General features: G+C 43.8%; 1 protein-coding gene across 2 annotated transcripts in view; it reads right to left on the minus strand.

Moving 5' to 3' along the window:
* Positions 1 to 1310: 1310 nt before the first annotated feature.
* Positions 1311 to 12801, minus strand: part of cacna1ib (calcium voltage-gated channel subunit alpha1 Ib) — a 68179-nt gene continuing 56688 nt past the window's right edge. For both annotated transcript variants that reach the window (XM_089133676.1, XM_039656564.2), the window contains exons 29-37: positions 12781 to 12801; positions 12620 to 12698; positions 12056 to 12177; positions 9747 to 10127; positions 9516 to 9662; positions 8809 to 8928; positions 7900 to 8041; positions 5941 to 6137; positions 1311 to 4482 (exon numbers count right to left, since the gene is read on the minus strand). The exon at positions 12781 to 12801 is cut by the window's right edge and continues 50 nt beyond it. In XM_089133676.1, coding sequence (XP_088989802.1) covers positions 3970 to 4482; positions 5941 to 6137; positions 7900 to 8041; positions 8809 to 8928; positions 9516 to 9662; positions 9747 to 10127; positions 12056 to 12177; positions 12620 to 12698; positions 12781 to 12801 — 1722 coding nt within the window. In that variant the 3' untranslated portion in view covers positions 1311 to 3969. The remainder of the gene's footprint in view (positions 4483 to 5940; positions 6138 to 7899; positions 8042 to 8808; positions 8929 to 9515; positions 9663 to 9746; positions 10128 to 12055; positions 12178 to 12619; positions 12699 to 12780) is intronic.

Consider the following 12801-nt stretch of genomic DNA (forward strand, 5'->3'; position numbering starts at 1 on the left):
TGATTCACCAACCCAGACTCTGCTGATTCACCAACCCAAACTCTGCTGATTCACCAACCCAAACCCTGCTGATTCACCAACCCAGACTCTGCTGATTCACCGACCCAGACTCTGCTGATTCACCGACCCAAACTCTGCTGATTCACCAACCCAAACTCTGCTGATTCACCAACCCAACTCTGCTGATTCACCAACCCAACTCTGCTGATTCACCAACCCAACTCTGCTGATTCACCAACCCAGACTCTGCTGATTCACCGACCCAGACTCTGCTGATTCACCAACCCAAACTCTGCTGATTCACCAACCCAAACTCTGCTGATTCACCAACCCAACTCTGCTGATTCACCAACCCAACTCTGCTGATTCACCAACCCAGACTCTGCTGATTCACCGACCCAGACTCTGCTGATTCACCGACCCAAACTCTGCTGATTCACTAACCCAAACTCTGCTGATTCACCAACCCAAACTCTGTTGATTCACCAACCCAAACTCTGTTGATTCACCAACCCAAACTCTGCTGATTCACCAACCCAAACTCTGCTGATTCACCAACCCAACTCTGCTGATTCACCAACCCAACTCTGCTGATTCACCAACCCAGACTCTGCTGATTCACCGACCCAGACTCTGCTGATTCACCGACCCAAACTCTGCTGATTCACCAAACTAAACTCTGCTGATTCACCAACCCAAACTCTGCTGATTCACCAACCCGAACTCTGCTGATTCACTAACCCAAACTCTGCTGATTCACCAACCCAAACTCTGTTGATTCACCAACCCAAACTCTGCTGATTCACCAACCCAACTCTGCTGATTCACCAACCCAAACTCTGCTGATTCACCAACCCAAACTCTGCTGATTCACCAACCCAAACTCTGCTGATTCACCAACCCAAACTCTGCTGATTCACCAACCCAAACCCTGCTGATTCACCAACCCAAACTCTGCTGATTCACCAACCCAAACTCTGCTGATTCACCAACCCAAACTCTGCTGATTCACCAACCCAACTCTGCTGATTCACCAACCCGAACTCTGCTGATTCACCAACCCGAACTCTGCTGATTCACCAACCCGAACTCTGCTGATTCACCAACCCAACTCTGCTGATTCACCAACCCAAACTCTGCTGATTCACCAACCCAACTCTGCTGATTCACCAACCCAAACTCTGCTGATTCACCAACCCAACTCTGCTGATTCACCAACCCAAACTCTGCTGATTCACCAACCCAACTCTGCTGATTCACCAACCCAAACTCTGCTGATTCACCAACCCAACTCTGCTGATTCACCAACCCGAACTCTGCTGATTCACCAACCCGAACTCTGCTGATTCACCAACCCAAACTCTGCTGATTCGAAACCCGCGATCCGGCGCTCCAGTATAGCTGATCTGATCACAGCAGGAGTTTTGGAATCAGGACACTAAAAGACTACATGAATTTAAATGCAATCATGGAAATTAATGTGCATTGAGAGTCCTTTACAAACAAATCAGCTGTGCAAATGAGGAACAAAATCAGCGGTGCATAAAATGTACTTTCCCAAAAAATCTTCTCCAAGATAGATTAGATTTTTCCAATCACTGGAAATAGGCCCCATACCTAATCACAATTAGCATAATCCCGCCCATGAATTACACATACAGGTGTGAAACTCGAAAAATTTGAATATTTTGCTGACAGCTTCCACGCCACTCTGCCACATTACGGCATTAATTCATGCAAAAACGGCCCAAACCAAGTCCTGAGAACATATGCAAGATTATACTTTGCAGAGGGCAGACATTTCTGTATTTAAAATCCTTTTTTAATTGATTTCATGTAATATTCTAAGTTTGAATATGTGGTTTTCATAAGCTGTAAGCCACAATCATCAAAATTATAACAAATAAAGGCTTGAAATATCTCAATTTGCATGTAATGAGTCTATATAATATATTAGTTTCACCTTTTAAGTTGAATTACTGAAATAAATGAACTTTTGCACAATATTCAGATTTTTCGAGTTTCACCTGTACATGCTTAAAATCAGACGCACGATTTGCCCCTCTTGGATGATGAAACTAGATGCAAAATGTCAGACCAACTCCGATGCACTTCTCAGAGTTTGTTGAAGATGTTTTCTAGAGGTTTCAGATCAGATCTCATGTTTCTGTCTCTACCATCATTATTCTAGCAACACAGAACATCCAAAAACAAACCCTCGAGTCAATGTTCCTAACGACCATCACACGTGTATAAATCAGCAGCGGCACTAATGATCTGTGGGCGGCTGCTAAACTCAATCCTCCTACATGAGAACGAAGCGAACGACACCGCTGTTTTCCTCGCTCGCGTCATGCCAGAATCACTGCGCGCGATCACAACCGAACTCATCTCTATTATACGCTTTATTGAACAGCAACAATCAGCTTGATGAAGCCCCTTTTGTGTCTGGAGCTCATTTGCAAATGGTGTTTAAAAAGAAAGGAATATCAATAGGTACCAAACTATCTTTTACCGCCAAACGTGCTGTTTTCACACAGAAAATGTTTGTTAACTACAAAAAATTATGAAAAGTATACCCACTTCCCTAATATATAGTAAACGAAAACCAGTGCATTTCAAATGTGCTCAGTTGTGAGGATACATTTATCCGATAAGAAGACATGCACAAAATATGATGGAAACACATTTACTGAATAAATCCCTCGATGTGCAACAACAAACTCATTTGAGTTTCCCTCGGGATAACTGGAGTAACCAGTGGACCAATGGCGTCGCAGCGTCTCTAATGTTGGTTTGGTGTTTCTGAAACGCCGGAGTTGAAGTGTGTGACGCTCGACACACTCGTTTATGATGGAGGGGAAAAGAGAAAGATTGCAGAAACTTAGTTTATTACTGACATTCAGTGCCAGTTTCCCAGGAAGTGATGCTTTTGTTCTCGTGAACACACGGGGTGGAAACGCTGCTTTATTCGCAAATGTTTTATGTGATATTCCAATTTTGCGCACAAGTTAAATTCGCAACATTGGTTGGAAACACAGCTAATGACAACATGGCATGTATTACATCTGAATATTTTTGATTCAAACTTCATTTTAAAGTACATTTCCTATCAAATGCAGTACTTCGTATAAGATTTCGGACGTACCTCTTGTCTTGTTCAGTATTTTTGCTTGATTCCCAGTACGAGTATCTAAACGTCGTTCAGAGAATATGTCTTAGTCGGGGGGAAAAGTCAATACAAACTAAATTTAGTCAACTTTATGCTTTAAACAAGGCAATTTACCAACAGATATTCTCTGAAAACACACAACGGCTACGTTTGCATGCAACTTTGTACAGCTCGTTCCCCCGCGTCACACGCCGTTACGCTATTTCTACACACATGCGCAGTCCTTTCAGTTTCGGTTTTCAAGTGTTTACATGATCGCTCGATCGGATTAGAAAAGGAATAAACCCCATCGACATTTCATTGGTATCGAGGTGTTTACAGGAAGGCTTTTAGTGCGATTGAGCCGTCGATCCCATTACTAGCGAATTGTTGGGTTGCATTAGCGTAGCCAGAGTCTCACTTTTACTGGAAGACAAGGCAAAAATGCTGAAGAAGAAAATGATTTTCGTAACCACAGTACAGAACAATGGCAGTAATTTCGACATGACACAACTGTGGCTTCTTCATACATCAGCTTTCCGCGTTTGAATGCGTCACATGCTACACGCCGAGTGTGACCTAGCGTTCGCTACACGCTCCGGCTGGTGGGATAGATAAGTCTGTTTTTGCCTATGAGTTCTCAGTTGATGTTGCAGAACATTTTACAGTACGCTACTGCATCTCCTCTGAGGCGTCCAGAGTAATGCCCTGAAGAAGAACCGGAGCCGAGTTCTGGCTGGTCTATAATCAGATTTGTGTCACTCAAGAGAAAAGCGGAGACGAGTTCAGAAAACAGATCCTGGAGCAAAACATGCATTTCATCTGTTCTTACGCCGACTAGAACCCACAGTCTGTCTACACGTCTTGGTCTCCCTCTCAGTCTCAGTCCAGGGGTTGAGTCCGATTAAGCGTCTCCCACCTTTATTCGGGACCGCTAAACTCCCAGTGCTGTTGCACTTCTTGGCCAGCGGCGGCGCTAGAGAGTCAGGCGGGTGCAGAGACGTCAGAGAGAAGCTACTCAAGTTATCCGATAACGGTTCAGGATTAGCAGCCTGACCGGGTCTAACTCCTGATTCCTCGTCGGATGGTTCTGTGGGGTCCCAGTTAGGGTTTGTGCAGTCACTGTGTCTGCTCTGCCGCCCCCTGGTGGCCTGGAGGTTGAGCGCAGTCTGAGGAGTACGAGTTCTCTGAGTGTGTTCTGGAGGGGGAACGTGGGTTCTGCAGATTGAGGGAAGCGTCGGATCTCCTGGCGAGGAGAACCCCTCCTCTAGTGTGGTCTGCAGACTCCCTATCGAACTGCCCGTGGCCAGTGAGGAGTTGCTGCGGGACGTCTGCAGCAAGAAACAACAAAACAGTCACTGGAAAGAGAAGCAAACAACCAAAGAAAAGCAGCGGTGCAACGGATCGCAGCTGATCATGATCCGATCCGTATGGGTCAGCTCCCCAGGGTTCGGCACATACAGTATGTCAGGATTTGGACGCTTTATTCGGTTTTAAAGTGACACCAGCCTAATATTCCTGCTGTTATCTGTGTCATAATGTTAATAAAATAACAAAGAATAAACTTACTACAGTAAACAAATAGAGTTGTTTTAGGCTTAATTATTAATTTCTGTACCTGAATACTACTGTTAGACTTTGTAACGGTGTTATTTAGTATTCATCTCTGCTTGAAATTGGTGTATTTGCTCAAAAAACGTAAATGATCCGAACCATGAATTCTGAGATCCGTTGCGCCGCTACAGCAAAGTGATAAGCAAGTAAACGTATAGAATTGGTTGACGTCTGATTGGAGGGTTTTACTCATCCTCCAAGCGTGCGCCAGTCCACCCGGATATCAGGATTACAAGGAGTTGATAGTGAGCTTTTCAGGAAAAACTAGAAATTGGATTTGAAAACGTTTTCCAGTGCAGTGTCCTGAAATCTTTAAAAGATATTCTGAGAGTTTGAGCCCATTAGTAGCAAGAAAACTAGATATCCACAATCAGAATTAGTCTCTTCCAATCAAAGGTCCACTGTCTATTGTCAACGGTGTAGGGATCAAGCGGCAACCTTCCTGTCGATCTCTCGAATCAACACTGAGTGAGTTAGCCTGCAGTTCCTCCACTGGCCACTAGAGGCGCTGCAGGAGAGACTCACTCCCATAGACCCGCATGTTAAAATGCCCAACTTTCCAGTTTCCAGTCTGGTGCTAAAAGTGGTTTTGGTCTATATCGCTAACGTTGCCCTTCATTACGACAGTGAGGGGGTGAATATTTTTATAACTCATCCGTTTAAATTATATTAAGGCTTAAAGTTCTGCATAATTAAGGGTGTGGCCACTTGAGTGACAGGTGGATTCCCACTGATGTCTCTACTAGCTGTTTGTCTGCTAGCGTTAGCATCACGTCACCTCAGCTAATCCGCCTCGCTGCACATTTACGTCTATCTGGGAGTGACGTGGATACCAAGATGGGGGCGGCCGGCTCCGCCCACTTTGGGCTTCAAAAATGCTCTTCAGAAACACTACGGGTGACGTCACACACACTACAAACATGTTTATTTACAGTCTGTGGTAGGGATGCATAAAGCACAGGTCACTTTCAAAGCGAGCAGATGTCGTCAACGTGCCGAATTCCCAGTTTGAACGACTGGCTTTTGCCCATGAGCGTACGATTGTTGGCGAGAATAAGCTGCCACAGTAATGCTTGAAGTCTGACTCTGTCTACCTGAGACCCCTTCATACTTATTTAGGCTTCTAGACACTTGACTGCAAGTCCTGATTATGTTGTTCGTGTGCCGCGTCTCACCTGTGAGCACGTGACCCTGCTGTTGGCCCCCGGGGACCTCAGAGAAGCCCACGAGGCTGGAGAAGCGTGTCTGGAGCCGGGCGGGGCCGCTCCGGTGGCTGGGCTGCCCTGGGGGATGGCGCCGGTGGTGGGGTGGAAGAACTCAGCTGGGAGATGGAAGAGAGGTGAAGACGCCCGGCTGTCTCCGGCACTGACATCTGTCACACACACACACACTGATCAGCCGAACACAACAGCTGTTTGTGACTAGTTGTGCATTTCCATTAATACATAACTGTTCTTTAATGGAGATTCTTGAAAAAAAAAAAAAGATTTTATAAAGTTTTTCAAGAGTTCTTTGATGTTGACTAACCATAAAGTAGTTTTGATAGCTTTTAATGCCATGCGTCTCAAACGGACAGATAAACAGAGTTCAAGGTGATGCTAGCTAGGGTGATGTAGGTGGTTGCAAAAGTTGGTTTGATCTGCTTGCAAGACATTAACTAGGTTGTTCTAGGTTGCTGTTAGAAGTTTGAAATATGGTTGCTGGGGTGTTGCTAAGGTGTTCTGACCATTTTCCAAGGTGTTGCTATGCAGTTGTTGTGGTGTTGTAGGTGGTTGGAAGACTTACTAGGGTGCTGGAATTGCTAGGTCGTTCTGGGTCGTTGTCTTGTTTTCTAGATGCTATGGTGTTATGAGTGGTTGCTAGAGTGTTGCTATGGAGATGGTAGGGGGTTCTGGGTGGTGATTTGCTCTAGTTGCAAGACATTAACTAGGTTGTTGCTATGGTGTTGTAGGTGGTTGCTATGGAGATGGTAGGGTGTTTTGGGTGGTTGGAAGGGTGTTTGCTCTAGTTGCAAGACATTAACTAGGTTGTTGCTATGGTGTTGTAGGTGGTTGCTACGGAGATGGTAGGGTGTTTTGGGTGGTTGGAAGGGTGTTTGCTCTAGTTGCAAGACATTAACTAGGTTGTTGCTATGGTGTTGTAGGTGGTTGCTATGGAGATGGTAGGGTGTTTTGGGTGGTTGGAATGGTGTTTGCTCTGGTTCCAAGACATTAACTAGGTTGTTGCTATGGTGTTGTAGGTGGTTGCTATAGAGATGGTAGGGTGTTTTGGGTGGTTGGAAGGGTGTTTGCTCTAGTTGCAAGACATTAACTAGGTTGTTGCTATGGTGTTATGGGTGGTTGCTAGGGTGTTGCTATGGATATGGTAAGGCGCTCTGGGTGTTTGCAAGGCCGTTTGCTCTGGTTGCAAGACGTTAACTAGGTTGTTGCTATGGTGTTATGGGTGGTTGCTAGGGTGTTGCAATGGATATGGTAAGGCGCTCTGGGTGTTTGCAAGGCCGTTTGCTCTGGTTGCAAGACGTTAACTAGGTTGTTGCTATGGTGTTATGGGTGGTTGCTAGGGTGTTGCTATGGATATGGTAAGGCGCTCTGGGTGTTTGCAAGGCCGTTTGCTCTGGTTGCAAGACGTTAACTAGGTTGTTGCTATGGTGTTATGGGTGGTTGCTAGGGTGTTGCTATGGATATGGTAAGGCGCTCTGGGTGTTTGCAAGGCCGTTTGCTCTGGTTGCAAGACGTTAACTAGGTTGTTGCTATGGTGTTATGGGTGGTTGCTAGGGTGTTGCTATGGATATGGTAAGGCGCTCTGGGTGTTTGCAAGGCCGTTTGCTCTGGTTGCAAGACGTTAACTAGGTTGTTGCTATGGTGTTATGGGTGGTTGCCAGGGTGTTGCTATGGAGATGGTAAGGCGCTCTGGATGTTTGCAAGGGTTGTTGGTCTGGTTGCAAGACGTTAACTAGGTTGTTGCACGATGCTTACTAAGGTGCTGTCATTGCACGGGTGTTCAGGTAAAAGCTGGATGGATTAATGGAACATAACACAAGATGTATGTAAACTCAACACAACCTCTTAAAGAGTAAGAACACATCTGATGCAAACAGCCCTGCAGAGAGCTGAGACAACAGAGAACACACAGACCTCCGGTGTGAGCTGGAGACTGGAGCCGATGACCTCCGACCTCTCGCCTCACTCCCTGTTCCTGTCTTCCTCTTCCTGGGCTGGATCCCTCACTTCTGCTCACAGCCTCTTTTGTGCTCAAGCCCCCGCTGCCCTCTTCCACCTGCACACACACACACACACACATGTCTTTGGTTGGTGTGTGTCATCACTATTATCATGCTTCACCCACAGTGTGACGCTGCATATTAGGCCTGACTGAGATTTGAGAGCTGCAGTGGATTTATATTGTGTTCCACTCAAAGTTTTCCCCCTATCAAAAACAAAAACAAAGGACATAATTTGAGTGCAATCAAACTGAGTGCAGTTTCAAAAAAAGCAAAAGCTAATTAATTACTTTTCCCTGGCACACTTGATCAAATTAAAAAGCCTTTCTTTGTATCTATTGTTTATAGCCATGTAAGACGCTTCTTATCTGTATAGTCAAGTTAGAAAAAGGCTTTAGAAGTAAATTATAAATATGGCAATGATAGATTTACAATTAGGGAATTTTGAGTTATTATTATTATTTATACACTACTAGGGTTTGGGAACGATTTTATTCAACAAGGATGCATTAATGTATCAAAGGAGACAGCACAATAGTTTATAATATGATAAAAAATGTCAAAATGTTCATTGAAACATTGATAATAATCATAACTGTGTGTTGATCATCAGATCCTCATATTAGAGTGATTTCTGAAGGATCATGTGACTCTGAAGACTGGAGTAATGATGATAAACTCAGGAATAAATTATTCTTAACAAATTAAGAAAACAGCTGATTTACACTGGAGTAATATTTCACGAAACACACACCCGAGTCAGAGAATTATATATGTATTAGCCTTTTCCCACTCACTGCGTTTTACACACACACACACACACCTTACAGTCTCTGTCCAGACTGTGGTCCTCCAGGCTGATGTCAGTGAGAGCCGGTGACGAGGATTTATCCGACAGTTGCTCCGACATCAGAGACGTTTGTTCGATCTCCGCCAGCCGGATCTACAACACACACACACACACACATCACAGCAGGAAGCTGTCAAACACTGATTCATGCAGCGATCAGAACCATCAAACGACCTACTCCACACACACACACACACACACACACACAGTACGATCCGTCACGGCCAGGATTTGCGTGTGTTCTCGTGACTGTAGGGGATTACACACTTCATGCATTAATATAAATATTCATCCGTGAATCCTCACGTTCGTTTGATTTAGAATTACTCTTACATAGAATATATTGAGCCATGACGATTATTTGACGAAGGCTGAGCGTGATCTTTCATCAGCTCATGTTCAGGGATGAGAATCAGGAGAATTAAACGATTCTGACTCGCTAGAGGCGCTGACACACTCTTACTTGCACTCTTCATTTGGGTGTAAAAGGCCGTTGCAGTGACACACTGATCACCAACACCCGACGCTGAGGTGAATATATGTGCTGCGCTTTCCTCTCAATCACAATAATGAACACGGCAGAACCGCCGAGACGTGTGTGTGTGTGTGTGTGTGTGCTCTGCTTCGTCCATCGGCTCGGCTGATAAAGTTTGGGAATCCCTGAATTAGCGTGTCCTCACCTCTCCTGATTGGCTCCTGCCGTCTCGTCTGATTGGTGGAGAGCAGTAATGATGAAACACGGATCCCGACAGATTATCGATCATCTGCATTTCTCCATCCAGAGAATCCTTCATCAGCAGAGACACACTCTCCAGCCACTGGCTCTCCTGTCACACACACACACACACATGAATGACATGTACATGTTAGATCAGTCGACAGTGTGTGTGTGTGTGACTTGAGAGCTGAACCTGTGCAGGTGAGCAGAGTCTCCTCTGCTGGAGTGTGTCCGGCGATGTCCTGCGGTGTGTGTGTGTGTGCACCGCTGCCGTGTGTGTGTCCCTCCGGCTCCCCGCCGTCCTCTCGCCTCCACCGGCGCCCGAGACCCGGTCGGCTCGGCCCAGACAGCACAGGCCGGCCTGCAGCTCCAGCTCGATCTCCGCGTCCATCTCCGCGTCCTCCTGCGCCTCCTTGTTGGAGTCGTCCAGGTGCTTCATCAGCACGGCCACCACCACGTTAATCAGCACGAACTGGGCCGTCAGCACGAAGCTCACGAAGTACATGGGCGAGATGATCTGCAGGCTGGAGTTACAGGAGGAGCTGTCGCCCGGCGGGCACTCGCGCAGTGTGTCCTGAGAACACACACACACATCAGCATATGAGTGTGTGTGTGTGTGTGTGTTAATCTCCACTTAAATAAAAGTAAAAAATAAAAATGAAACAGAAAGCATGAAGTGAACAGAATATCTGACATGCGGCACAGAGTCTCCATGTGCAAGTGTCTGCTATCAGACCCGAGTGCAGTTTGTGTTCATGTGTGCTGTGTGTGTGTTAGCCCTATATAGCCTACCCTACACACAGTTAGGGGGACATCAAATGTGATATTGTTTCATTTGGTCACACACCACAAGGTGTCACTGTGGCCTCAAAGCTTCAGCACTGCCACTCTGAGTTTGATTGCTGATGTCTGAGTTAAAACACGCCCCCCTCATTAGCATATGGAGAGAGAAATGTAGAATTAAATAAATGTAGAAATAAATAAATGTAGACATTAAATTAATGTGGAAATAAATAAATAAATAAATGTAAAAATAAAATAAAAAATAAATGTGAGAAAAAAGGAAATAAAAGTATAAATACTCATTTATTTGTACTTTTTTTTTTTTACATTTCTTCGTATATTTATTTATGTATTTTTGCTTTTTTACATTTCTTTGTATATTTATTTATGTATTTATTTATTTTTAATTAAGTCAGATTTGGCATTCCTCATCAACACACTTCCCTCGCGGGTCAAAATGACCCGAAGCCCGAAAATTATACTTTTTTCTTTTTTTTGTCCAGAAAGCTTATTTTATTTTTAAGATTTGGGAGATTTTTTTGCATTTTTTTATTTGATTTTACGTTTATATGACTAGATTTGATCAATAAATAATAAATAGACAGCACATTCCTCACATTCTTTCAACTTAAATTCAAAATAACTCACAATTTCATGCGTAATCCTTTTAATTCAGCTCTAAATATCTTCCATTGGAAGAGCCGTTCCGCTGGGTCCTAAAGTCAGTGTGCATTCAGATACACATGTAGACATTATACATCATTTTTTGGGACAGTTTTAGCAGTTTTTGTTTGCATTTTGAGCATTTTTAGGTTATTAACTCCTTGAATCCATTCATTTTTTGGGTGTTTTTGTGGTTCGACAAACGTCCCGGTTCTTGGACCTGATGAACACTCAATTTAAAAAGAGTTTCAGGTCGGAATGACCCGAGGAAAGGATGAGGGTTCAATGTCTATTTGATGCACATTTTATATTTTTGCTTTAAGGCAAAACCTTTTTCATGCACTGGTCAATGCGCCTGTGGAGACTATAGCTTTTCATAACTTGTGTTGTTTCAGACTAGTGCAAAGAAAACGTCTAAAACAGTGTTTATTTTATTGCACACACACCAAACGTGACAGTTTTATTCATATCTGTATTTTGAAGAGTTGTTCAGATATTGGCAAAGTTCAGTTTTTGTTTTGGAAATTTATGCAAATAAGTGCATATTTAATTAGCTATTGCCTTATTTGCATATTATTTAGACATTGCATTTCAGAAAACTTGCAGTATCATTTATTTCCTCCAATTTTTAATGTGTTCAATCAACTGTGGAAATATGGTAATTCCTATTAGTTACATTTTTTTACACTATTTATTTTTGGTGTCTTGTCTTAATTCGGCAGGATTTATTGTGAAAATGACTCATCATTGCAATGTTGTCAGGCATTTATCAGACAGCTCACACTGGACTCCTCAGCACTGTCTGACATAAGAAAGAGAGGCTCCACTTTAACTCTGAGTAACTGCGACTCTCACTCGAGACCGCATTAAAGCTCGATTCCCACCGCAGACTTCACATGCGCAGGGTAGACTCAAAGAGTAGCGAAGCGGTCATACATTGACTATATCTACTGCATAAATATAATCCAGTACCTAAAAATGCAAAATATTAAACAATAAATACTATCGAGAAAAATATATAGTACATTAATCAGGCATGTGTGTGTGTGGCTCTACCTTCATGATGCCGTTCCAGTTGTCTCCTGTGGACACCTGGAAGAGTGTGAGGAACGCCATGCCGAAGTTCTCGAAGGTGGCGTGTCGGCTCATGCCTTCACACGGGTAATCCGCGTTACACACTTACACACAGAGAGAGAGAGACGGAAGATCACACACAGTTACATCATGACTTAACATGATTTTAGTTTGATTTCATTGTTTACACCACACTGTTTACAATTTGGGTTTCTGAGAGTCTCTTCTGATGCGTTTATTAGATCATAAATACAGTAAAACAGTGTAATATTACTCCAGTGTACATCATCTGTTCTCTATATACAGTAAAGTGTAATTTATCATCATTACTCCAGTCTTCAGTGTCACATGACCCTTCAGAAATCACTCTAATATGAGGATCTGATGATCAACACACAGTTATGATTATTATCAGTGTTGAACACGGTTCTGACACTCAGGATTCATTTGATTAATAGAACAGCATTTTTGATATTGTCAGCATTTTGTCACTTTTGATCAATTTAATGTTCAGTTCTGTGGAGATGTGAAGTGTTTTGCTCTCACCCAGTTCCCCGAACAGCTCGACCCCGAGCGCAGCGTAAATGAAGAACAGCAGAACGAACAGCAAACCCAGATTCCCCACCTGGAGGAAACACACACACACACACAGCTGAACACGACAATCACACAGCAGAGATGGTGTGTGTGTGTGTGAGTGTGTGTACCTGCGGTAAAGCCTGCACCAC

The sequence above is a fragment of the Pimephales promelas genome, chromosome 8 (assembly GCF_988280905.1).
Source record: "Pimephales promelas chromosome 8, fPimPro1.hap1.1, whole genome shotgun sequence".
NCBI classification, from domain to species: domain Eukaryota; kingdom Metazoa; phylum Chordata; class Actinopteri; order Cypriniformes; family Leuciscidae; genus Pimephales; species Pimephales promelas.